Genomic DNA, 27,483 nt, shown 5'->3' on the forward strand with positions numbered 1-27,483 from the left:
CCAGCAATTGCAAGGGTCCTTATGATTTTGTAAAAGGGAATTTAAAAGCAAGATCATCAAGCTCCAACATGTTTGAATATTTTCTAAAACATTCTAGAATGGTTTACTTTTAATTAAGCACTACTTGACTGTAGGTCAGATGACTGTAATAGAATTCAAATATGCTTCAATTCATACTGTTAATAATATCTCTTGGGATTTGGAAAAGTAAATATTCATAAAAATTGAAATCTAGATTTCCTGGGATAATGCCTTTAGGGTATGGATCATCGAGAATGCCACTGGTACTTAGAATAATGAGTCACCATATTAACACTTATTAATGGCTTTAATACTAAGATAAATAGATGTTGTAGAGGTAATGGCAATCTTGAAAGAGCTTTCTTCCCAGATTCATGTTTGTACATAAGCACCATACTTTTTCAGCATATGTAACAGATGTAAATTGGTCACCAATATATATCGTGGATAAAATAGGGTTTTTTCCTCTCTGTACAGCATTAACAAATCAGTCTTCAGCTATATTTCTCAACATTGGTTTCCACTGAAAATTAATAAATCCCTCTCCTTTCCTTTCACCATCTTCCTTCCCTTTATCCTTCTCCTCCTCTAACATATAAAGGTAAGACACCCTCTCTTTTCACTCTGCTACAATGACTACAAACTTACCCTCTGATTACAACAACAACCAAAAATATCACCGAAATGTGGATGGAGAAATGTAAGAAGTGTGTGATGCAAAAATATCTTCAAAGTGAACCATAGGGGGGCATGAGTCTTCTTGAAAAATAATATTTCTTACATTTCCAGCTTATTTGCTTCACTCTTATAAAATAAAATTGCTTGTTTAAATTTCCCCAAATTTTGAAAGTTTACCCAGGTTTTAAAATCTGCTAAAGTTGTTGAGAGAATTACAGTATAGCCTCTGAGAGTGATTATAATCTATCTGCCCCATAACATTTGAAAAATGCATATAGTGATGGGGATAGATGACAAAAAGGCACTATAAAGTCACCCATGCTGCTCTCTTAGTGGCAAAGATCATTTAACCAATAAAACTGATAGTTTAATCAACCTCACTTTTCTCTAGTACTTAAGACAAAAACAATTCTTATCTGGTTCAGTCAAGAAAGTCAAAAATAGCAATAGAAATCTATTAAAATCAGAAAATTCAAACTGTTTCCTAGACATGAATGAACTGATATTTCCCAAGTCAGCCTTCTGGGGTGTTAACTGCCTCAAAATGTCATTAAAATGACAAAGTAAAATGCAAGGACAAAGAACTAATTAGCTCTATAGGGATACACCAGACATGAAGACTAGGGTTCAAAGAATAGATAATCAATCCTTAAGCAAGGAAAATTGTAAGCAGGAGTCATTTCTTCAATATAAACCCAGTCTTTTAAAGCACTTGGGATCACCCTGCAAAGCAATGGGGTATTGACTGACAGATTTTCCTGCAGTCCAAGACAAAGATCTGTACAAATGCTACCCATGTACAGGGGAAGATGTGTGAGAGCTCCCCAGATGAGGGCAGAGGTTGATGCACAGATGGTTCTCCTGGGGGAGAGTGTGAGAAAACTAATTCTAAGGGCCTACATTTAACATCTAAGAATTCTCTTTTCCACCTCCAACAGTTCAAAGCTGTCTATAATATTCAGTAATTTGGACATGATCAGTTGTTCCCTGATACTCTTGTTCTCCAACTTCCCCCATTTCTTTTCTCATTTTTAGATAGAATAAGATCACTACACTTCATGGTAAGTTGAGTACCTACCTGTTGAGACATTCAGAAATCTGTTCTAGTGGAGACTGGTCTACATGGTTCTACAGCTGCTAAATTTTATAACACCTCTCAGTGAGGAAAAGAAATAGCATGTGTCCAGTGAAAAATACAACAGAAACCCTGACACATATACGGAAGAAAGAAACCTCCAAGATCAGGGATTTTTATGCAGGTGCAAAGGAGGCAAAATTTTAAAAATGGATAATTTTCCATTACTGTTGTCTTCCAAAGGTCATAATTTTCTTTGTGGACAATGGTAGCTTCAATGATAGCAGAAAATTAGTCCATGTTCTTACATTGGCCCTTGGCCCAATTTTCCAAAATCTGTGGATCCTGCCTTCTTCCCATCCTACCTCTAGTATAACTCTAAATCCAGACCAAACATCCCTCTAAAGAGTGATATATTAGCCAGTTATCCAAGCTTATCAATCAAAACAGGTCATTTGAAAAGTAGGTTGTTTCCTTATCCATTTGTCTGTTAAACACATTCCTGTTCACAAAAGGAACAAACATCACACACACACAGACACATACACACAAACACATACACATACACACACATACACATGGTAGTCTAGACCTTTATTTTTCACTGTCACCTCCTCTAAGGAATCTTTTTAAACATTTTTCCTAGTCACACTCCCATGAAATTTTAATAACATGAATATACTATGTATCTATGTTATCTAATGTATGTTTACCTGTTTTAATCATGAAAAGAGTAAGATTTTTCTTTCACCCACCAAGATTCAAGTTCCATCCATTGGGGGATATTTAATCTCTATTAATAATGTATGATCTTGAAACATGCAACAATTGAAATCATTTTACCAGAAGGGTTTACTGCCTCTCTAATACTGAGTGAAATATAAATGATCAAAACAACACCTTTCCTTTAGATAAGTCTCCTGAACTGAAGAGGTCCAGAGCAGCAAAGTCTTTGTTTTCTGCTATTCTACGTCCCAAAACTCCCTTCCCACAGTGCCTGCTTCCTTGTCATCCACAAAAGAATCTGCAGAATTAGCATGTTAATGCCAATCCCACTGTTCCTTCTTTATTTAACATGTTTTTAGTTTTAAACCATGTTAGCCCATTCTCTGGTAAATAACACAAGACAATAGACTTGATGAGTTATAAAGAAAAGGAGTTTGTTTTGATTCATGATTCCAAAGGTACTTTTGGTTGAGGGGCTGCATGTAGAGATGGCCTATTTGCTGGCAGAGTCCTGAGGTAGAATAGGGTTTCAGATGGCAAGAGTCAGGGAGTGTTTGTGTATCTGTCTTCTAGACTCCATCTCCTCAGGGACTCCACCCTGATGACCTTATCTGATCCTAATCACCTCCCAAAGATCTCCACTAACACCATAGTAGGGATAAGTTTCCAAACTCTAAACACCTCAGTATGGGGATTAAATCTCAACACATGAACCATGGTAGACCCCGAATTCTATCCAAACCATAGCATGTGCTAAAATACATACACTGTTAAAATCATCTCCTGCTCCGGAAATGAAACTAATGAACTTACCTCCTGCCGTTTGAAGTTCTGCACATACTCTTCAAACTGTTCATCTTTTGTCTCATCAGCTTTCCCCAGTTTCTGGAGGACCTATTGTGAATAAAACAAAATGTTTTGATACAATGAAATTTTAAGAGGAAGGTATGTTTTCAGGGAATAGGCAGAGCAAAGCTGCTTCCTTGCTGTGAGGAATCTGAGGAGAATCCACCCTCAGCACTGTTTTTCTGTTCTGGAAGCATCTTTGCTTGGTGACTTTGTAGCTGAACAGACCTGGATTTTAATCACAGGTCCACCACCCACAAGCTGTGTGACTTTGTGCAAGGGTCATGCTCCATTGCATTTATTTATTTATACACCTGTTTCCTCCAGGAGGCTCTACATGACTTGAAGAGAGAAGCAATGCCTTCCTTGTCTTTTTGCCCAAAGCATCTGACACAAAGCTTGATACATAATATGTATTCAATTGTTTGTTAATCAGTGAAGCAAAGCTGATCGACTAAAGTATTCATCTATTTCCTAGGGATAGTATTAAATTCTCACCAGGTATCTTCTGATGCTCCCCTGAATTCAATAAATACTCAAAGAGGCCATGGGACACACTAGGCCCCATGCTAAACACTGGTCATCCCAAAATACAAAGAAAAATAAGCAAGGCCCCAGCACTGACCCTAAACAAATGTGTATCTAGTGGAATAGACAAGGCACATCCACAAAGGAGAGATGAAAGATGATGTGTTAACAGCAATATGAGGAGTTGTACAGTGTTATTAGCAATCAATATTCCTTAGAGATGAAGTCTTGAGGGAATGCTTTCTAGAAGTTATTTACATTATGCTGAGGAATGTGACTGAGCACATTCCAGCCAAGGAAGTGGCCCAAGGGAAGATCACAGGAAAAAGCATTACATATTGTGGGACTGGACTTGAGTAGTCCTGCTTGCCCAGAGCATAGGACAGGGTGCCAGGAGAAGCAGAAAGTTGCTTGGGGACAGAGCAGAGTCACTTGGGTTCACTGTTCAATCCTAAATATTCCCTCATCTTATACCTAAAGATGTACTCAAGAAAATGAAACTCTGTAAACATTGCCTTCTCTAAATATACCCCCCACAACATTAACAAACATCCTTTCAAAAAAAAATATTTGAGCATTAAAACATATAGTGATATTAATCACATCCTTGACTAGGTTTTGTATCAGATTATGCTACTGTTTTCCAAAATTGAAGCTATAGGCTTATGCAAAATGAGAAGTATTAATGTGGCCTTTGAGATCAAGGACAGAGTGAGAAAGTCATCTTAAACTCAGAAAGAAGCAACAGTGATCTCTGCTGGTTCTTCAGGGCAGTGCTTATGTGTAGTTTGCACTTCCCCTTGGCTTTCTCTGGACTGTGCTATTCACAACTCCACAAGAATGGAAGATGACTTGAAGAATTTGGTCCAGCAGAGAGGCAAATGCTTTCTGTCCAGTGGAAAAACATTCCAAATGTGATGATTTATATCATTGACTAGTTTTGTATCTAACCTAGCAATCACATTCTAAAATCCCTTTATTAAATAGCCTGTAAGTACCTAGCTCCTCAATATGCCTTGAACCAGTTTCAACATCATTAATTAACGAACTGAATAAAATCTTCAATCTAGTCTATATTTATTTTGTCTTTAATGTTTGAAAAATCATACTTTAAAAACAGATTCAACTTAGAAGTGTTATGTGAAAAATAAAGTTTAAGTTTAAAGACTTTAATAAACAAAGTGGTGATTTTGTTGGGTAATAAAGATTGAAACAGAATCTCAGTCTCTCTCCACACCAGTTTTAGATCTCATTTTCTGCCCTTTTGCTGAGCAACTTTGACAATGAGGCCTCAGAACCCTAGAGGCCTCTGTCTGCCAGGTCAGGTGTGCAGGCCTCTGCTCAGACCCCCTTCCCTTAGGAGAAGCCCCCAATTTGCTTTTTGGCCCTTTCCCCATGCCCAGCCAAGGAGCTGCCCCTTTTAGGAGACTTGACTTTGGCCAGTATCTTCTTTTTGTTTGGGAAAGCAACACCATTATTGTCCTCAATGACCACAGATTTTGAACTCTCCCTCACTCCCCCACTGATTTTTTTCTTTTTCTACCTTCCTTTCTTTCTTTCTTTCTCTCTCTCTCTCTCTCTCTCTTTTTTTTTTTTTTTTTTGGTACTAGGGATTGAGTTCAGGGGCACTTAATCCCTGAGCCACATCCCCAGACCATTTTTGTATTTTATTTAGAGACAGGGTCTTGCTGAGTTGCTTAGGGCCTTGCTAAGTTGCTGAGGCTGGCTTTGAACTGGCCATCCTCCTGCCTCAGTCTCCCTAGCCACTGGGATTATAGGCGCCCACCACCATGCCTAGCTCAATTGTTTTTTTTTTTTTTTTGCCAATTTTCTTTTTTCTTATTAAATTTTTTTTAAATTTTTACAGACTGCATTTTGATTCATTGTATACAAATGGGGTACAACTTTTCATTTCTATGGTTGTACACAAAGTAGATTCACACCATTCATGTAATCATACATGTACACGGGGTAATACTGTCTGTTTCATTCTATCTTTTGGTCCCCCACCCCCTCCCACCCCATTTTCCTCTACACCATCCAAAGTTCCTTCATTCTCCCCCCGCACTCCCCTCGTTATATGTCATCATCCACTTATCAGAGAAAACATCCTTAAAATGGATCAAGAATCTAGGAATTAGATCTTCACCAAATAGAAGAAAAAGTAGGTCCAAATCTCCATCATGTTGGCTTAGGACCAGACTTCCTAACAAAACCCCCATAGCACAAGAAATAAACGCAAGAATCAATAAATGGGATAGATTCAAACTAAAATGCTTTTTCTCAGCAAAGGAAACAGACAATAATGTGAAAAGAGCCTACAGAGTGGGAGAAAATCTTTTCCACACACACCTCAGACAGAGCACTAATCTCCAAAGTTTATAAAGAACTTAAAAAACTTTACACCAAAATTAAAAAGAACCCAATCAATAAATGGGCTAAGGAACTGGGCAGACACTTCACAGAAGAAGATATACAGGTGATCAACAAATATATGAAAAAGTGCTCATCATCCCTAGTAATTAGAGAAATGCAAATTAAAACCTCCTTAAGATTTCATCTAACTCCAATTAGAATGGCTATTATTAAGAACACAAGCAATAATGAGTATTGGCATGGATGTGGGGAAAAAGGTACACTCATACATTACTGGTGGAATTGCAAATTGCTGCAGTCACTCAATTTTTTAAATTTGTTTTTAGATATACATGACAGTAGAGTGTACTCTGACATAGTATACATACATGGAATATAACTTATTCTAGTTAGGATCCCATTCTTGAGGTTGTACATGATGTGAAGTTTCACTGGTAGTGTATTCATATATAAATATAGGAACATTACTATTTTGTTACTATTATTGTGACGTAGAAAAATGGACAAAGAAAAATGACATAGTCCACACTTGCAAGAGAAGTAAAAGTCAATAATATAAGGATCCTTGGTCTCCAACAAACCTTCATACTTTTATTCTAATTATAACAACTCTAAGAAAGAAGAATCTTGCTTTATTGCTCCTTTATTCTATCTGCCTTTTTTTTAAAAAAAAAATGCTTTATTCTGAAGCTATGTCTACCAATCGCCTTCTACCCCTCACACACACACACACACAAAAAAACTAAAGGTAATAGGAGAAAGGCACCTAGCATTTACCACATGGCTTTTACCCGTAGTTCTCAAAGTCCACTAATTCATGCATGTTAAGATACTCAAGATGGTGTAAGTCATCAAGAAGTAACCCTCATCTGATGGCAGCAGTTCAAGGCCAACAAAGGTTGCAAATCTCTTCTGAGCAAGCAGTAGCAGCCAACATCTCAGTTCTACAACTTAACAGAGAAGTAAATGGGTGATGCAATTTCAGGGAGTGGGGAAAAAAAGATACAGATGTTTACTGAGAACGCACTATGAGCCTGAAACTACAGAAGGTGATTTACACACTCTTTGGTCCTCACAACATTTCTATATGGTACCTATTTTACACATGTGACAGCAGAGGAAATAGGTTCGCCCAGTAGGTTAGTGACCTATTGGAGATCCCCAGGAAAATTCCCTTTCTGAGGTCTGATGCCTCTGTAACCAACATGGATAGCCTTTACCTTCTCATGGGAAGTAACAGATATACACATCACAACCATATTCTCATCTTCTAATTCAAAGTACTTGAAGTCCACTGTACTCTGAGAAAAGCATATCTTCTAGGCTGCATAACAACAATAGCGGTAGGTTCACTCACAGACCCTCACTTAAAGTCCTCCATTTAGATCTCAAATTGTGGTTCCTCACTTCTCATGTTTCTAAAAATTATACTGTATAAATAAAATAGCAAAACAACCACAAACACTGCTCTTAGGTGTAAAGAGAGATAAAAGAATTATAACAAGATGACATCATTGGCCTACATTTTCTCCTCTAAGGAAAATAATAAGGTGTCAGAATTCTTGAGTTAAAGCACACTGCATCTTTTTGTTGCCGTTCCTTTCAGATATACATGGCTGTAGAGTATATTTTGGTGTATTCACACAAACATGGAATGCATCTTATTCTAAGTAGGATCCCAGTCTTGTGGCTGTACATGATGTGGAGATTCACTGTGGTGTGTTCACATATGTACAAAGGAAAGTTAGGTCAGATTCATTCCACAGTCCTTCCTATTCCTATCCCGCTCCCTTCCCCTCATTCCCCTTTGTCTCAGCAGACTGCATCTTGAGGCCATCTGCCTGTGACAGCAGCAGTCACAAAGGCATAGGACAGAGGGGAGAAGGGATCTGTCCTTTACTAGGAACCTTTTAAATGCCAGTGACTATGCCAGGGAGTTAGTGGATTTCATTTCAGCTGGTTGTCACAACAGCTTGTCATCCCTAAGTTAAAGTTGAAGGAACTTAGAAGAGGGGCAACCTGCTCAAAACCACTCTCATTGCTATTAACAAAACCCAGATTTAAACCCATTCATCCACCCATGCCCCGTAGTTTCCGCTCCACAGAGATGAGACCCAAGGCCCATCCTCCCAAGAAAATGAACAGCCGTAACACGATCCTGAAATATCCTAGCTCATATGATTCCCCACCTAGATTCAATTTATAATGTTATTAATAAGTCTAAGTATGAAGTTACTTTCTTAAAAAAGTAATTAATATGTGGAAAATGATAGCTTTATTTTATTCCAAAAACAATTGTTCATAAACTATACTACTATTTCTTTTTCCTCTATTAAAAATAAATGAAGATATATTTTACAAGAAAATTGTATAGACTCACACATATATTAAAAATTACTCTGAATCGCTCAATTTCATTGCACAAACCAATATCACATATAAATAACAGGAAGGGTATCTTATTCTTCACTGCAAATTTATTTTACAAAAGCCAGAGGGATCTACTAATGTAAATATAAAAAGGGAATATAATCACTGTACCGAATAATAATCTCCTGTTACTTGTATAAGAGTCCCTTTGAAACATGGAAAAGAATACCCTGCATTTTTAAAAGAACTAGGCATTGTCACTAGGGAAGAATTGATAAGCATAAGAAAAATGAATTTTTTTCAATTTTTTTTCAATTTTTTATTTTATTTGTTCTAATTAGTTGTACATGACAGTCGAATGCATTTATACATTTTGATAGATCATATATAAATGGAGTGTAACCTCTCATTTTTCTGATTATACATATTGCAGGATCACATTGGTCATGCAGTCATATATGTCCATAAGGTAATAATGTCTGTTTCACTCATATATAAAATATACATATATATGTTAATAAAACACTATAAAATACATTAAAAGTTAATACTGGCTATTTCTGCATAGTAAGATGATAAAGCTGATGATAATTTTCTCATTTATAAAATTCTGTAATTTACATACTTTTTTCAATGGTTATCTGTTGCTAAGGCAATAAGAAAAGATCATAAAGATAAACAGTAGTTTTTCACACTGTATCTTGTATATAAAATAATAATGTATTAGATTCTAGTACAAGTTAAGGAATTTGTTAATAACTGATTAAATGACTCTTCTAAAAACATATTGATGAGTGATTTAATGTCAGTTGAAAGTAGTATTTCCAGAAGCACCCATCAGGGCCCACATCCAATTCAGCAGCTCACTTCAGCAGATAAAGGTATTAAAAGTGTCTACTTCATAATATTGGGTGTAATTACCAAGGATACACATGGAAATGCTGAGCTATAATGCCCAGCATATAGTTAACGCTCTATGAAGGATACCTATTATTATTATAGATATTATTATCTAACCTTACTGAGTAATTTCCTCGATGGTATAAGCTTATGTAGACAGAAAACTGGGAAGAATACTGAAAATGTTATATGATAAGAATCAAGATTCACAAAAGATCTTCTCTAAGATCTTTAAGATGAAATTCAACAGGCAGAAAACTCAAGACAAAAATAAAATTGCATAAGTACTAAATTTATATATTTGACTTTCAACCAAAATGCAATGGCATGGATATTAGGAATGCAAGATTTCTTCTCTTAAGTAGGAACAAGGAATGACTTTAGTACGTAGTCAATATGCATCAACAAAGTGATGTTGCTGCCAAGGCATCTAATATAATCTTGGGCTACACTATTAAAGTTTAATAGCTACCAGGGAAACAATCCAGAAATCTCTCTGAGGTGGATACGTTGGTAAACACATAAATTTACAGACCATATGGAGCCAACTAAAAGCTCCCTACAATGTAGAGAGTGAATGCCATGTGGTAAGAGGAATATTTTATATAATCTGGTATCTTATAGGGAGAAGAAAAAATACAGGAAAAAGAATACATATATCTCCAGACGTTTGAAGGACCATCATAAGCAAGAAGGATCAGAATTGTTCTGCCCAAAACCAGTATCAAGAACAAGCATTAGCAAGTAAAAGCTACATTTAAAAAATTGTACAATAAAATTGTCATTATGGAAATTTAACCGTTCGTTGATAGAGGTAATGAGTTCACTTCCCTAGAAATTATTTGAGGCTAACCCATAGTTAGGGTGCTAGAGAAGAGACTTATTCATCACATAGGTAATGGACCATGTCATACTTCAAATGCATTCTAATCCCAGGACCCCATTTATAATATTAGATACTTTCCTTAGAGATGAAAATGAGCAGCAGGCAGGGAAGAAAGTCTTTTCATACTTACAAAAGACTGTGTGCCAGACACTGTGCGAAGGGGTCCAGAAAAGGCGAGCTGTGTTCTAGAGACTACAATAGTGCAATGGCGTTGAAGCACGGGGTGTGAGACATGCAGCTGGGGTAGAGGCTGGAGCAATAGGCAAAGGGCAGACTACAGAAAGCCTCAGCCAACAAACTAAGGACTTTACTTTTCTTGTATAAACCATGGAAAGTCAAAGAAATGTGACTCTGAGAGGGAAGCCACACCTTTAGATCTGTGCTCCTGGTAAAGATGCTAAGGACAAATTAGAAGAGAACAAGACTAAAATAATGAGACCCATTCGAGATCTATTTAAATAATCTAGGCAATAAACAACCAAGCCTGAACTAAGAACAGATATGACAAATCTTCAAGAAATGAGATGCACAGTCATTCATGGTTTGTGAGAGAAAAGGATAAAGGACAGAAAAGACCCAAGATGATCTCGGATTTTTGCTGGGGAGCCTGAGTGGTCAGTGGTTCCTTCAAACAAAACAGACATCATCTTGTACATACAAAGTCTGAGATACCACCGTGGCATTCAGGTAGAGATATGGTGAACAGTTTTACAAGACTGAGGTTCTGAGAAAATATTCTCAGCTACAGATATTCTTGGAAGTCTCCAGAACACAGCAGTAGTAAAGCTACTGGAGTGTATGAGAGCATTCAGAGTAAACAGGGTGTGAAGAAAGAAACAGACCAAAGAGTCCAGGATAATCATTATTTGAAAATGGAGAGAGGAAGAGAATCCTTGACAGGAGATGAGAGACCAAGAAGTAAGTTGGAACCAGGGATAAATTCACAGAAGCCAAAGAAGAAGACAAATTCAATGGCTACAGAGAAGTCAAGCAAGACCAACAGAATTAAAAGTATCCATTAAATTAGGAACCAGGAGGTCCCAGGAGACTGTGCCAAGAGCTATCTATAGGATGGCAAAGTAAGAAAACAGATCACTGTAGATGAGAAATCAGAGACAATAAGCACACTTTTCAGAACTTCAGGACATGCAGAGTACTTGGAGAACTTCCTAAACTGGGTAAAGCTCAACCCCATTTCTAGGGCAGGAGGAACCAACCACAGAAAGGAAGAGACAAGAACTATAAGAAACAGGATTGCACAGTAAGAAAAGACTCAAAAGGAATGAGAGTGCCAAGACAGGTGTCAGGGATGGAAGGACTTGTCTTGCTAGTAAGAGGTACAACTATTTCTCAGAAATTCAAGGAAGGATGAGTGGGAAGGCAGGGACATTCACCTGTAGAGAGGTAAAATCTAAAGGAAAGAATACAGAGTAGATCCATTTTTCCTATGAGGTTTAAAAAACCCTGCCAAGAAATAAGGGGTATCAGGTCCTATAGCAAAGATCCCAGGGAGACGGGAATGGTTCAAAGGTGGAACTGACAAAGGTAGGGACCAGAAACACAACCAGGGCTTCTCAACAGAACTGAAGGCCCAGCTGATACAGAAATCAGGGATGGTGCAGATGCCCACATTTGAAGAGTTTTGTGATTTTTCAATTCAGGCGACAAGATACATCCACTGCATATCTTAAGATAACAAAGACATGAAACCTAGAAAATTAAGATAACTAAAAATTTATCCTTTGCCTTGTCAAACTAATATTTGACAGTGCGTTGATGACTTTAGATGACCTCTCCTTTTCCATTAGCTATGTTGAAAACACCAACTCAGCCTATATATCCACATATCTGATATTCAGATTTTGACAACATAACACATCTTCCACCTACAAGACAAAGCAAGAGTTCTGTGATGCCTGTCTTTTGGTTTAGGACTTGGATCTTTTACTTCATAGATAATTTTCATTGTTCCTATTGTGGAACAATAAGATTTTTGTTGTTACTTTTGTGGCTGCTGTTTTCCTATTATGAACAATATGCCAAGATGAATATGCTTTTCAAACTGTACTTCCTCTCAATAACATTCTGAAATATTCTCCTAGGACTGTGCACTCATCCATCCTCTCATTCTCACTCTAAGCTCAGAAATTCTAGAGCTAAAAAAAAAAAAAAATCATGACACAGGCAAATAAAAAATTAAATAGGAAAGAAAAGCAAGAATATAGCAACTTGGAATATTTTATCTTAAGCCTCTTTCAGTGTCTCCTAAAGTAGTTAGTTCCTCGGCTTTGGTTGCAAAGGGCTGTCCCAATAATATGGGACATTCTTTTCTATAGCAGTTGCTCTTACATAAAGTGCTCCCAGAAAAGTCAATACAAATTTGGAATTTTTTTATTTGGGCAGTTTCCCCATAATGTATGGCCAATATTTTGACCAGGTTTTAATTTTCATAGATCAATGAGAATTAAACTTTGATTACTGCAATACTAAGAGAATAACTGCCTTCTCCTAACATTTTATACTAGTAATGGAAGAATATTTTGGCAGCTTTTGGAAAAGTAGTTGGCACTGCAAGTCAAAGGGAAAATTCATAATCTTCCATTCCACATGGAAATAACTTCTGTTAAAGGAAAAGTCAAAGCAAGGTCAAACTATGGTGAAGTGTGACCCCCAAGCAAGAAAACCAGTCCTATGCTCAGATGTAAGGAAGTTGATATGTGCATGGGATGCAGACTAGAGAGAAATTCAAGATGAAGACCATAAGGGGCATCAGAGGCATGTTTTTATGCATGACTTGATACTGTGACAAGAATGGTGGTTAAAAGAACTTGGCAGGATTGGCCTCTGGGATTCCTTTAATAGATTCGTGCAGGGAGATGAAGACTCAGACTAGACAAGCTTCCAACTCTGGGTGACTCATGCTTCTGTAAAACAGACCCTAAAAGTTAAGAAGAGAATCATACAATTTAACTAGTCTTCTCTGAACTACTGGCACTCCTTTCTTCACACTTCCTCTCTGTACAAAAAAACAAGAGCACAGAGAATTACATTTACATTCCCCATTGAATCCAGTGAACTATGGCCCAGTCACCTTTGGGACAGGACATGGAGGTTCTCCACCCTGCCCATTGACAGATGACTCACTCATTCTTTCTCCATAAGTTCACCTACTCACCTGCTCTCCAGAGAGCTTTTATCCAGTGCTCACTCTGACAGTTCCAGGTCCCATAACCTAGAACTGCAGAAAAGCTGTAAGGGGAAGCCAGTGCAGTGTAGCTACTTGTACTAATACATCCTACTGGTCAAGTACCACACTGTTTCCCAAACTTCTGGGTACCAGTCATTTGAAACCTTTATGGGTGTGTTATATGACTTAAAGAAACAACTCCAATTTTCCTTAGAGAGAAATAAGATGAATCACTAGAAAAATCACCTTTTGGTGTGGTCAATGAGCCTTCAAGGTCCTCACAACATCCTCTGGCTTATCTTCCAGGGAATATATTTCTATACCATTTTGGCATCCACTCCTTCTTCTGTCATATTTCAGTACTATACTAGCCATCCTGGAATCAAAGTCTCTCAGGTTGGCATAAGCCTTCCTACTAATTCTGGGAAATAATTTGGGGAGGGTAAGCAAAATTAGATAAGACAGGGAATGTCCTATCCCTTTTGAGCAGCTTTTAGACTGTAAAAATCAGAGAACATACAAAAGAGAGAATTTGTATGTTTCAAAAATGAGCAGGCTTAACCTAAGTAGTACATAGGCAACTGGGAATTAGAAAGTTATGGTTATAAGGGAAAGAGAGGTAAGTGAGAAGAAGATCCTTCAAGTGCAGTGACACCAAGTACCAGCCAGTGCTACATCACACATCTCCCTAATAAAGTATCATGTTCCAGAATTCTGTTCTTCTATCTTTCCTAATCCTTCAAAGTTGAGGATATCCGGTCCTCTGACTTACAAACAAGCAAAAAAAAAAAAAAAAAAATAGGGGAGGAAAGAAACACTTTGGTGTGAAAATACAGCACCACGATATTGTTCTAGCAAAGATGAATGGATTCTGAGCCCTGGCATCTGAGGCCCTCCTCTCTCTAGATTGGGTCACCATGTCTCAGAGCTACTTTTCTATGAAACCTGATATCTCCAGTATCCAAGTCAAAGTACAGAAGGTACATCAAAATTCAGTAGAAGTTGCTGTAGCATGTGGGACATTCCCTGAAGCTCTAGGAAGAACCACGTCTTCCTTTTCCATTGGCTCCCCTTCAAGGACACAATGCTATCTTGTGTCAAGATCACATAGGATAATACAATGATCCTCCAGCCTCATTAGATTATTTAAATTAATCCACATCCTCCTTAGCCAGGGCAAGAGATTCCTCCATCAATCACTGGAGAGATGTTTGAGAGGAAACTCATGACTGCCAAAACAGCAGCAAACTACTTTGTACAGAAGTTGCTGTAAACATATATGGCCATGGAAACCAGGGAGGTTGTCTCCCAGCAGTTCACCAGGGAGGAGCTCCATTTCTGGTGGCTTCATACAGATTCTTTAGGCCAGCTTTATGATACATGTTACTCACTGAATCAAGAGAAGATGGATCAGCAATTTGAAAACAGACCCTGCAGCACAAACATTAATGTTGATTCAGATAGAACCAAAGTCCACAAACCCTATTCAGCTTATCAGCTGGGAGCTGCATTTTACCTAAGGCAAAAGAGGTCTTCATGCTAATGAGCAGGACACTGAAGAAAACGGGAGTACTCCTCGGAACACAGAATGTTCTTGCTTTTCTTCCTCTTGTGAAAAATGTCCCACTATAACTTCATTGATTTTTAATTTATTAGCTATCACCTATGGAAATTTAGAATATTTCAAGCACAGTTCTAAAGACCTTGTATTTAAAAACATATTTAATCCTAAATCCTGGGATTTAGATTACTATGATTATCCTCCTTTGATGGATGAGGCCACTGAGGCCAGGTCAGTGTACTGTAGCTATGTGAAAATTAGAGAGAGTGAGTCATTGGCTAGCACCATGCCAGTCAGTTACTGAGCCCAGTGTGTAACTGAGCCCAGATTTAAAGCAGACAGTCTGAAGTCAGAGTCAGTACCTAACCACTAGGGTATAAAGGGTAAAGACTGAGCAAAGAAGGGAACACAGTCTGGCAGTCATACTCTTTCCTCAACAACTAAGTGTTTCTCCTCTACTTAATATTTTGCCCTGACTAATCATATCAAATTGTCAAGGATACTAATACAGCTACAGCTTGATCCATACTCATGCTAAATGGAATCCATATGACATTATCTCCATCCAAAATAGGTTATTACCCTCACTTCTGGAAACTTTCCAAAGAACTTTCAACTATGAAAAGGCCAAGGACATTACCTCCTTGTCTGAATCTTATAGATCAGGCCACCAAGAATGACTCAGTGGAGCAGCAGGAAATGGTGCCGGAAAAAAAAAACAAAACATCCTCACTTGATTCCAGAGACATCGAGACAAGATGGTTTCATTAGTACAGGTGATAAACTCCCAGGGAGTGCAATGCAGAGCTCAAGCTTGCCACCACTCTCCCATGCTTGGCTGCACCTGGGTACCCAGGCCCAGGTCCCCTCTCAGTGAACCTGTTTTGACCCACAAGTACCAAAGACTCCTTGTGGCTACCACACAGCTTCATGAGTTACTTACAAACCAGAATCTTTGCATCACAGAATATATTTTCCACAAATGCTGCCAAACTCTGCTTCCCTTATTATGGCAGGAAATTCATGGGTCCAAGAATTTTCACTAATTAGAAGTCAGGGAAATTTTTGGAAGTTTTGCTTCATCTTTGTCAATAGTCCTTTATTCTATATTTCAAGAGATATATTGGAAGGCTGCAATAGGCAAATTTGGGTACAGCTAAAACCACGGTCCTGTTGTGGGCTTGGAAGAAAATCTTTAGTAAAGGGCAGGACTGAGCACAATCTCTGTGGAAATCTGGGATAACTGCTTATTTGCTTTGTTCCTCGTGTTATATAGGAGCACAATCAGAACACGAATGTCTGCCACTTTTCTACTTTGCAAGAGTATTGAAAGTTTATGTGTTGTAGGCTAAAGTAATGCAGGGATTTGATTTTCAGTCACTCTCCTAAACTCCCACATTCTTTCTGGAACAGTATTTTTCAAGTGTTTTTCATGGAACATAATCTCAGGAGTCTCTTATTAAAAAAAAAAAGAAAAGAAAAGAAAAAAATTTCAAGGTCAAATATGTTTGAAAAGTACCAAATACTATATACCTTTTTACAGCAATTAGAAGAATATTATTTAAAGGTTTTCTTTTAATCAGGGAAAATAACAATGCTCATAAGTCTTTTAAATGAACATGTGTCTGAGGTAATTTTTAACTCACTATTTGATGAGGGAACTGGTAAGATGTTACAGCCAGTTCCAAGAAGAATTCAAAGAACCCACATCTACAGGCAATAATGACAATTTTTCCCTAGTTCTGTGAAAAATGCCACTGGTATTTTGATGGGGACTGTATTAAATTTGTAGATCACTTTTAGCAACATGTCCATTTTGACAATATTAACTCTGCCTATCGAAGAATGTGGGGAATTTCTCCATCATCTTAGGTCTTCTAACTTTTTAAAAGATATGTGGTAATTTATTATAGCAGCATAGAAAATAGTCAAGTTGGGAAGCTATAACCAAGTACCATAAATTGGGTGGGTTATAAACAGAAACATACTTCTCACATTTCCGAAGGCTGGAAGTAACTCTTAAACCTTCAATTCCTTTCTTCAGTTTTCTATAATTTTCACTACAGAGGTCTTTACTGTCCATGGTTAGATTTATTCAAAGTTTTTTTCTTTTTGTTTATATTTTAGGCTATTATAAATGGATTGTTTTCCTGATTTCTTTCTCAGCAGATCATTATTGGAGTACAGGAAAGCTACTGATTTTTGCACATTGATATTGTATCCTGATACTTTGCAGAATTTGTCAACTCTAGGAGTTTTATGGTGAAAGCTTTGGAGTCTTCTAGATATAGGATCATGTCATCTGCAAAGAGAGATAACTTGACTTTTTGTCATATTTGTATACTTTTTATTTCCTTCCCTTGACTGATTGCTCTGGATATAGTTTCAAGAACTATATAGAATAGGAGCAGTAAAAGAGAACATCCTTATCTTTTTTCCTAATGCTTTCAGTTTTTCTCCATTCAGTATGAGGCTGGCTTTGGGTTTGTGATATGTAGCCTTTATGATGTTGAGATAAGTTCTTCTATCCCTAGATTTTTCAGTATTTTTTATATGAATGTGTGCTAGATTTTGTCAAATGCTTTTTCCACATCTTTGAAATGATCATGTGATTTTTGTCCCTGACATTTTTGTGATGAATTACATTTACTGATTTGCAAATGTTGAAACAACTATGCATCCCTGGAATGAAAACAACTTTATCATGGTGAACAATCATCTTAATGTGTTTTTAATATGGATTGCTAATATTTTATTAAGAATCTCCCTGTCTACATTCATCACAGATATTGGTTTGTAGTCTTTATCTGGCAATGTTGGCTTCACAGAATAAATTTGGAGTGTTCCCTATTTCAGGAAATAATTTGAGGAGATTTAGCATTAGTTCTTTGAAGTTCGAGTAGAACGTAGCTGGAAATCAATCTGCTCCTTCTTTGTTGGAAGGTAAAGTATCAATCACATTGCTTGCTCTTGGTCTGTTGAGGTTTTCTATATCCTCTTGGTTCAATCTGAATAGATCATGTGTCTAGAAATTTGTCAATGGTGTCTAGATTTTCCAATTTGTAGAAATGTAAGTTTTACAGAAAATAGTTCCTAATGATCCTCTGGATTTCAGAAATATCTGTGGTGTTATCTCCTTTTTCATATCTAATTGTGATGATTTGGGTCTTCTTTCTCTTTCTTTTGGTTAATGTTAAGGATTTATCAATTTTGTTTAGCTTTTCTAGATACCAAATTTTTGTTGCATTGATCTTTTGTATTTCTTATTCTCTGCTTCATTAATTTTGGCTTTGATCTCATTTCTTGTCTTCTACTTTTTCTAGCATTAGTTGGTTCTTGCTTTTCTAGGGCCTTGAGAAGTACAATTAGGTTTTTTTATTTGGAATCTTTTATTTGGAATTTTTTATTGGGAATTTTTATTTGGACTTTTTTATTTGGAACGTTGTATCACTATTCTCTTTTGATTATAAAAGATCATTTCTTTTTTCATTTCTTCTGTGATCTACTCTTTGTTCAAAAGAGTATTGTTCAATCCTCCTGTGTTTGTAAGTTTTATATATTTCCTACTCTTGATTTTGAATTTCATTCCATTATGAACTGATGAGATGCAAGGAATGATACCAACTTTTTGCATTTTATAAGACTTGCTTTGTGATCTAAAATATGATCTCTAAGGAATTCTGAGATGAATTTATGTGCAGATGGAAAATACACATGATAATAATCAATTTCATCCACCTAACATAATTCATAAGACTTTCATAATGTTCCCTATTAATACAGCTATATTAAAGGTTGCAGAAATTTCTGCCATAAAGAAGCTTGTGTAACATTATTTAGCCCTCTGTTTTTCATATATATTTGCTCATTAGACAGTCATTAACAAGGTTATTATTCCAGGGAGCAAAATTTCTTCTCCACATATCTTATGGACTTCTCTTATTTTTCCTACAAGATCAAATGCAGAGCTTTACCAGGTTAAAATCACTAGGTTTTTACAAAATCACTAGGTTACTTTCAAGGAGGTTCTCCTCATCTACAGAAAACTTTGGTAGAGGAAAAAAAAAAAAAGAAAAAGTCACATTTTAAGAGAGGAATTAAGACTTCAACAGAGAAATAATTTTTAATTGATTAGTTCAAGTATAAGGTCCATGAGCATGTGAACTCTCTGATTTTGGAAAAGTTTCTAAAGAAAACTAGAAATTTTAAAAGATCTAAAATGGCAAATATTCCCTATAGGAAGAAAAGAAATGTCATGAAGCAGAATACTATAGGGGAAAACAAGACACTGGTTTTGAACAATGAAGAGTCATATTCTAGAACTGCCCCTCAAAGTCAGTTGGACAAGGTTCTTCACATTTCTCCAACAATTTTCTCATCTGTAAATAATAATATGAATATTTAGGTCAGTTGCAGTCCCAGAGCGAACTGGCGGGTGAGTCAGACCACCTGCATCTTGGAGGTAGCAGGCGAGCACCCAACCCGTATGCCTTGCAGAGCTAGGTGGCAGGCAGGCAACCCACCCAACCACCAGGCCAAAGACAGAAGCCATCACTGAGCAACCCCGCCCAACCACCACAGGGGAGCAAGCCAGCAGACAAGCCAGTCCTCCTGCATCGCGGAGCTAGCCAGAGGTTTCTTTATAGGCTGGTGTAGGCATTTTGAATTATTCCTGAGGGTGTGGCCATCATCATTGGAAGGGCAGCTCCCTGCCTGAGACACCTCCAGGAGGCTAGAGGACCTTTGACAAGACCCAGGAGTCAAGAAGAGGAGGTATTGAGGTACTCAGGACCAACTCAGAGCCACCCAGTGAGTCTCTCCCACTGGTCAGGCTCCCCAGATGGGGCAGTAGTCCCTAAACGCAGGGAACTTCGTGGAGTAGAGTGGCCCAGTGAGACTCCCCTGCTAGAGCCGAGTACCCAGTCAACCAGGAGCATTGAAGAGGAGGGCCGCACAGCAAGAGGCTTGGACCCAGAGGGTCTGAAGCCCAGGCGACAGCTCCTGTCGCCAGAGAACACAGCAGAGGAGGGCCGCTCAGCGAGGGAATCCCTTGAAGGGCTAAGCTCCCCAGCCCAGGCGGTAGGTCAGGACCCCTGGGAACATCACAGAGAAGGGCTTCCCAGTCCAGGAGGTAGTTCTGGACCGAAGGGAACTTCTCAGAGGAGAGGTGCCCAGCAAAACTTTCCCACCAGGTGAGTCTTCCCCATTGGGTGAGGCTTTCCCACCAGGGTCGTGCCCCACTCTGCAGTCTAGTCCCCCTTTAGCTAACCATCAGTCAACAAGTGGAGGTGCCTCTGCCCACTGACAAGGAATATACCCCACCTGAAGACCACCACCCCTAGAGGGGTAGCTTCCTAGTGGAGCACCGCATTATCAAGTTCCTCCAAGACTTCAGGCTACTGAAGGCTAAGAGGTGAGTTATTGGAAATCTACAGAGACAATATTAGTCAATAGAGGAAATCTGCAATATCCCAGAGATTCACTATTAGAGGGGTAGATACCTGACCAATATGAGAAAACAAGGGAAGAAAATGTAACAAACAACCTAGATGTTACATCAATAAAATCCAATGACAGCATGGCAGAAGAAATGTCAGAAAGGGAGTTCAGAATGTACATAATTAAAATGATAAGGGAAGCAAACAAGGAGACGAAAGAGCAAATGTAGGCACTGAATGATTACACCAATCGACAGTTAAAAGAGAAAATACAGGAAGCAAAAGATAATTTCAATAAAGAGTTAGAGATATTGAAAAAAAAACAAACAGAAATCCTTGAAATTAAGGAAACAATAAACCAAATTAAAAACTCCATAGAAAGCATAACCAATAGAATAGAACACCTGGAAGACAGAACCTCAGATATTGAAGACAAAATATGTAACCTTGAAAACAAAGTTGACCAAACAGAGAAGATGGCAAGAAATCATGAAGAATCTACAAGAATTATGGGATATCATGAAAAGGCCAAATTTAAGAATTATTAGGAATGAGGAAGGCTTAGAGAAACAAACCAAAGGAATGAATAATCTATTCAATGAAATAATATCAAAAAATTTCCAAAATCTGAAGAATGAAATGGAAAATCAAGTACAAGAGGCTTATAAGACTCCAAATACACAAAATTACAGACCCACACCAAGGCACATTATTATGAAAATACCTAACATACAAAATAAAGACAGAATTTTAAAGGCTGAGAGAGAAAAGAATCAAATTACTTTCAGGGGGAAACCAATAGGAATATCAGCAGAGTTTTCAATCCAGACCCTAAAAGCTAGAAGGGCCTGGAACAACATTTTTCAAGCCCTGAAAGAAAATGGATGCCAACCAAGAATCTTATTTATACCCAGCAAAACTTACCTTCAGATTTGACGATGAAATAAAATCCTTCCATGATAAACAAAAGCTAAAAGAATTTACAAAAAGACAGCCGGCATTACAGAACATTCTCAGCAAAATATTCCATGAGATGAAAAACAATGATGTAAATCAGCAAAGGGAGGAAGTACCCTAAAGGAACAGCCAAATGAAGGAGAAACCAAGTCGTGTCAAAAAAAAAATTAGTCAAATGACCGGTAATACAAATCATATCTCAATAATAACCCTGAATGTTAATGGCCTGAACTCATCAATCAAAAGACACAGACTGGAAGATTGGATTAAAAAGAAAGATCCAGCAATTGGCTGCCTGCAAGAGACTCATCTCACAGAGATACCCACAGACTAAAGGTGAAAGGATGGGAAAAAACATACCATGCACATGGACACAGCAAAAAAGCCGGAGTATCCATCCTCATATCAGATAATATAGACTTCAAGACAAAGTTAGTCAGAAGGGATAAAGAAGAACATTTCATACTGCTTAAGAGAAGCATAAATCAGCAAGACATAACAATCATAAATATCTATGCCCAAAATAGTGGCTCATCCATATATGTCAAACAAATCCTTCTCAATTCCAGAAACCAAATAGACCAAAACACAATAATACTAAGTGATTTTAACACACCTCTCTCACCACTAGACAGGTCCTCCAAACAAAAATTGAGCAAAGAAACCACAGAACTCAATAACACAATCAATAATTTAGACTTAACACACATTTATAGAATATACCATCCAACAAAGAGCGAATACACTTTCCTCTCAGCAGCACATGGATCCTTCTCTAAAATAGACCATATTTTATGCCACAAAGCTAATGTTAGCAAGTACAAGAAGACAGAGATACTACCTTGTATTCTATCAGATCATAATGGATTGAAATTAGAAATAAATAACAGAGTAAAAAACAGAAACTCCTCCAACACCTGGAGATTAAATAATATGCTATTATATGATGAATGGATAACAGAGGACATCAGGAAGGAAATTAAAAAATTCATAGAGGTAAATGAGAAAAAAGAAACATCATATCAAAATCTCTGGGACACTATGAAAGCAGTTCTTAGAGGAAAATTTATTTCAAGCAGCGCATTCAATAAAAGAAGAAAAAGTCAACAAATAAATGACCTAATACTACAGCTCAAAACCCTAGAAAAAGAAGATCAGAGCAGCACCAAAAGTAGTAGAAGACAGGAAATAGTTAAACTCAGAGCTGAAATCAATGAAAGTGAAACAAAAGAAACAATTGAAAAATTGACAAAATAAATAGTTGATTCTTTGAAAAACAAAACAAAATTGATAAACCCTTAGCCACACTAACAAAGAAAAGGAGAGAGAAAACCCAAATTACTAAAATTCAGAATGAACAAGGAAATATCACAACAGACATGTTTGAAATACAAAACATAATTAGAAGTTATTTTGAAAATCTCTACTCCAACAAAATAGAAAATCTCGAAGACATCAACAGGTTTCTAGAGACATATGAATTACCTAAACTGAACCAGGAGGACACAAAAAATTTAAATAGATCAATTTCAAGTACGAAATAGAAGAAGTCATCAAAAGCCTACCAACAAAGAAAACTCCAGGACCAGATGGGTTCTCAGCCGAGTTCTACAAAACTTTAAAAAAGAGCTCATTCCAATACTTCTCAAAGTATTTCATGAAATAGAAGAGGAGGGAACCCTCCCAAACTCATTCTATGAAGCCAATATCACCCTGATACCTAAACCAGACAGAGACACATCAAGGAAAGAAAATTTCAGACCAGTATCCTTAATGAACATTGATGCAAAAATTCTCAACAAAATCTTAGCAAATCGCATACAAAAATATATTAAAAAGATAGTGTACCATGATCAAGTGGGTTTTATTCCAGGGATGCAAGGTTGGTTCAATATTCAGAAATCAATAAATGTAATTCACCATATTAACAGACTTAAAGTCAAGAATCACATGATTATTTTGATAGATGCAGAAAAAGCATTTGATCAAATACAGCATCCCTTCATGCTCAAAACACTAGAAAAAATTGGGGTAGTGGGAACATTCCTTAACATTATAAAGGCAATCTACGCTAAGCCCATGGCCAATATCATTCTAAATGGTGAAAAACTGAAAGCATTCCCCCTAAAACTGGAACAAAGCAGGAATGCCCTCTTTCACCACTTCTGTTCAACATTGTTCTTAAAACTCTAGCCAGAGCAATTAGACAGACCAAGGAAATTAAAGGAATGCCAATAGGAAAAGAAGAACTCAAACTATCCCTATTTGCTGATGACATGATTATATATTTAGAGGAACCAGGAAATTCCACCAGAAAACTTTTAAAACTTATAAGTGAATTCAGTAAAGTAGCAGGGTATAAGATCAATGCTCATAAATCTAATGCATTTTTATACAGAAGTGATAAATCTTCAGAAAGAGCAGTTAGGAAAACTATCCCATTCACAATAGCTTCGTAAAAAATAAAATACTTGGGAATCAATCTAATAGAAGAGGTGAAAGACCTCTACAAGGAGAACTACAGAGCACTAAAGAAAGAAATTAAAGAAAACCTCAGAAGATGGAAAGATCCCCCATGTTCTTGGATAGGCAAAACTAATATTGTCCAAATGGCCATACTACCAAAAGTGTTATACAGATTCAATTCAATTCCAATTAAAATCCCAAAGATGTACCTCACAGAAATATATCAAGCACTCATGAAATTTATCTGGAAGAATAAGAAACCCAGAATAGCTAAAGCAATCCTTAGCAGGAAGAGTGAAGCAGGGAGTATCGCAATACCAGACCTTCAACTCTACTACAAAGCAATAGTAACAAAAACGGCATGGTTTTGGCACCAAAATAGACAGGTAGATCAATGGTACAGAATAGAGGACACGGATACAAACCCAAATAAATACAATTTTCTCATACTAGACAAAGGTGTCAAAAATATTCAATGGATAAAAGATAGCTTCTTCAACAAATGGTGCTGGGAAAACTGGAAATCCATAAGCAACAGAATGAAACTAAACCCCTATCTCTCACCTTGCACAAAACTCAACTCACAATGGATCAAGGACCTTGAAATCAGACCAGAGACCCTGCATCTTATAGAAGAAAAAGTAAGTCCAAATCTTCAACATGTTGGCTTAGGATCAGACTTCCTTAACAGGACTCCCATAGCACAAGAAATAAAAGCAAGAATCAATAACTGGGATAGATTCAAACTAAATAGCTTTCTCTCAGCAAAGGAAACTATCAGCAATGCGAAGAGAGAGCCTACAGAGTGGGAGAAAATCTTTGACACACATGCTTCAGATAGAGCACTAATTTCCAGAATATATAAAGAACTCAAAAAACTCTACATCAAGAATACAAATAATCCAATCAACAAATGGGCTAAGGAAATGAGCAGACACTTCACAGAAGAAGATCTACAAGCAATCAACAGATATATGAAAAAATGTTCAACATCTCTAGTAATAAGAGAAATGCAAATCAAAACTACACTGAGATTCCATCTCACCCCAATTAGAATGGCGATTATCAAGAATATAAGCAACAACAGGTGTTGGCGAGAATGTGGGGAAAATGGTATACTCATACATTGCTAGTGGGGCTGCAAATTGGTGTAGCCGCTCTGGAAAGCAGTGTGGAGATTCCTTAGAAAACTTGGAATGGAACCATCATTTGACCCAGCTATCCCACTCCTTGGCCTATACCCAAAGGACTTAAAATCAGCATACTACAGAGATACAGCCACAACAATGTTCATAGCTGCTCAATTTACAATAGTCAGATTGTGGAACCAACCTAGATGCCCTTCAATGGATGAATGGATAAAGAAACTGTGATATATATATATATATATATATATATATATATATATATACACACACATATATATATATATATATACACACACACACACACACACAATGGAATATAACTCAGCCATAAAAATAATAAAATTATGGCATTTGCAGGCAAATGGATGAAATTGGAGAATAACATGCTGAGATAAGCCAATCTCAAAAAACTAAAGGATGAATGATCTCGCTGATAAACTGATGATGACACATAATGGTGGTGGGAGGGGGTCAAGAATGGAGGAAGGAGGGACTGTATAGAGGGATAAGAGGGGTGGGAGGGGTGGGGGGGGAGAAAAAAATAACAATGAATCAAAAATTATTACCCTAGGTAAATGTATGATTACAAAAACGGTATGCCTCTACTTCATGTACAAACAGAGAAATAAGATGTATCCCATTGTTTACAATAAAAATGAATTTAAAAAATAATATGAATATTTACAGTGCAGATATGAAGATTAAATGATAAAATATATGTAGACGTTTTATTTCAATACTTAGCAGTAAGTGCTTAAAACTGTTAGTTATTAAAATTACTGATGTCCTAATACAATGCTAAGCAATCTTTATGTACTTGAAGATAGGGGCTGTAGATGACTCCTAAGGTACACATCTACTCTGAGATTCTGTGATCCTGCAGCTACTCCCTTTCTTCAACAAAGACAGACCTACAGAAACGATCACAACAACATGGACTTTCCTGAACTGAGACCTTCAGAATGAGTAACACAAAGACTGGCTATGTTTTCCTCTAGGAAAACAAAACTGACCAGGGCCTTTCCCTAGTCAAGGCTTTGCATCTAGGATCCATGGTCAGATACCCAGGTGTCAAGGAATGACCTGAAATGAGATGGCTAATTCAATATGGATGTGCCTTTTATGAGGCGGGGGGTTCTGATTTCAGTCTGGTGAAGAAACACTGTTCTGATGACATCATGAGTTCAGTGGAAAGAAAATAATTTTGAAAATCAAAGCAAACTGGTTCTCACTTGGTCACTTTGGAGAGCTGGATAACTTTTGCAAAATTTTAAATTTCACTGAGCTCCAGGTTCCTCATTTTTAGAAATGGAGAAAAGGCAAATTCTGAGATTAAACGAGAACATACACAAAAGCACCCAGCCTGACTCTGAAAAGTGTTTAATGAGGGTGACTTATTTTTCTTTTTATTTATTTAATATCTCACTTTAATTTGTCATATGAAAGGGCTACAGGGAGCTGAGATTTTATACTATACAGTTCATTGATCCAGCAGATGAGGTTCTCAGGAAAGTTAAGTGTATTGCCAAGTCATATCGTCAACTTTCTATGATATAAATGGATCTTTAAGGCTAATGGAATACTGTAAAGGCTGTGGAAGCATCTTTATTTAGAGCATGATTTGCAGGCAATTCTCTTTCAGCAGCTCAATAAATATCTCTTGAGCAATCTCTAACTCGAGAATCTTATACATGCCAGCAACACTGTCAATGCCTCCAGAGGACCAAAGTGGCTGTCCAGGTTCCTAGAAATCATCTTTATTAGTGACTGCTTCACATCACATGAAGCATTTGAGGTGAGTTTTGTAGCTGCAGGAAATGGAATTATTCCACATGATGGACCCTCCTTCAAACCCGAAGATCCAATGCCACCATCAGACCTGCTCAGACATCTCTTTCTGAATCAGGAAAGCCTAGGCCTGGGGACTGAGAATCTGACATAATCCTATGAACAATTTTGTTTAGATTTTATTTTCAAGACTAAAAGTCCCTTAAAGGGGTGACTTTTTTTGGTTTTGTTTTTTGTTTGTTAGTTTGCATTTTGTTGTTGCTGTTTTGTGTTTTGTTGTTGCTGTTTTGTGACCAGTATCTTCACACCAAACTATCCTTTGCATTCTTGCCTGGGGCTCCTAAGTGACAATGGGAAGGGTACCTTTTTAGAGTAAGCCTTCCTCCTTTTTTATTAATTGATGCCTTTTGGTCACGTACTTTTTCCTGCCCTGCAAACACATTGTGAATTAAAAAAAAAAAAAAAAAAAGACAACTTACTTAGAGAACTTTTGGGAAAAGTTTCTTCATAAACTCATATTGGGAGGTATTCT

The 27,483-nt window shown here is 37.2% G+C and overlaps 1 protein-coding gene across 6 annotated transcripts in view; it reads right to left on the reverse strand.

Annotated features, from left to right (window-relative positions):
- Positions 1 to 27,483, reverse strand: part of Amph (amphiphysin) — a 215,049-nt gene that overhangs the window by 106,396 nt on the left and 81,170 nt on the right. For all 6 annotated transcript variants that reach the window (XM_047562437.1, XM_047562439.1, XM_047562435.1 and 3 more), the window contains exon 2: positions 3,314 to 3,394. In XM_047562437.1, the coding sequence (XP_047418393.1) occupies positions 3,314 to 3,394 (81 nt within the window). The remainder of the gene's footprint in view (positions 1 to 3,313; positions 3,395 to 27,483) is intronic.

Source organism: Sciurus carolinensis, chromosome 8 (genome assembly GCF_902686445.1).
Source record: "Sciurus carolinensis chromosome 8, mSciCar1.2, whole genome shotgun sequence".
Classification (NCBI taxonomy): Eukaryota; Metazoa; Chordata; class Mammalia; order Rodentia; family Sciuridae; genus Sciurus; species Sciurus carolinensis.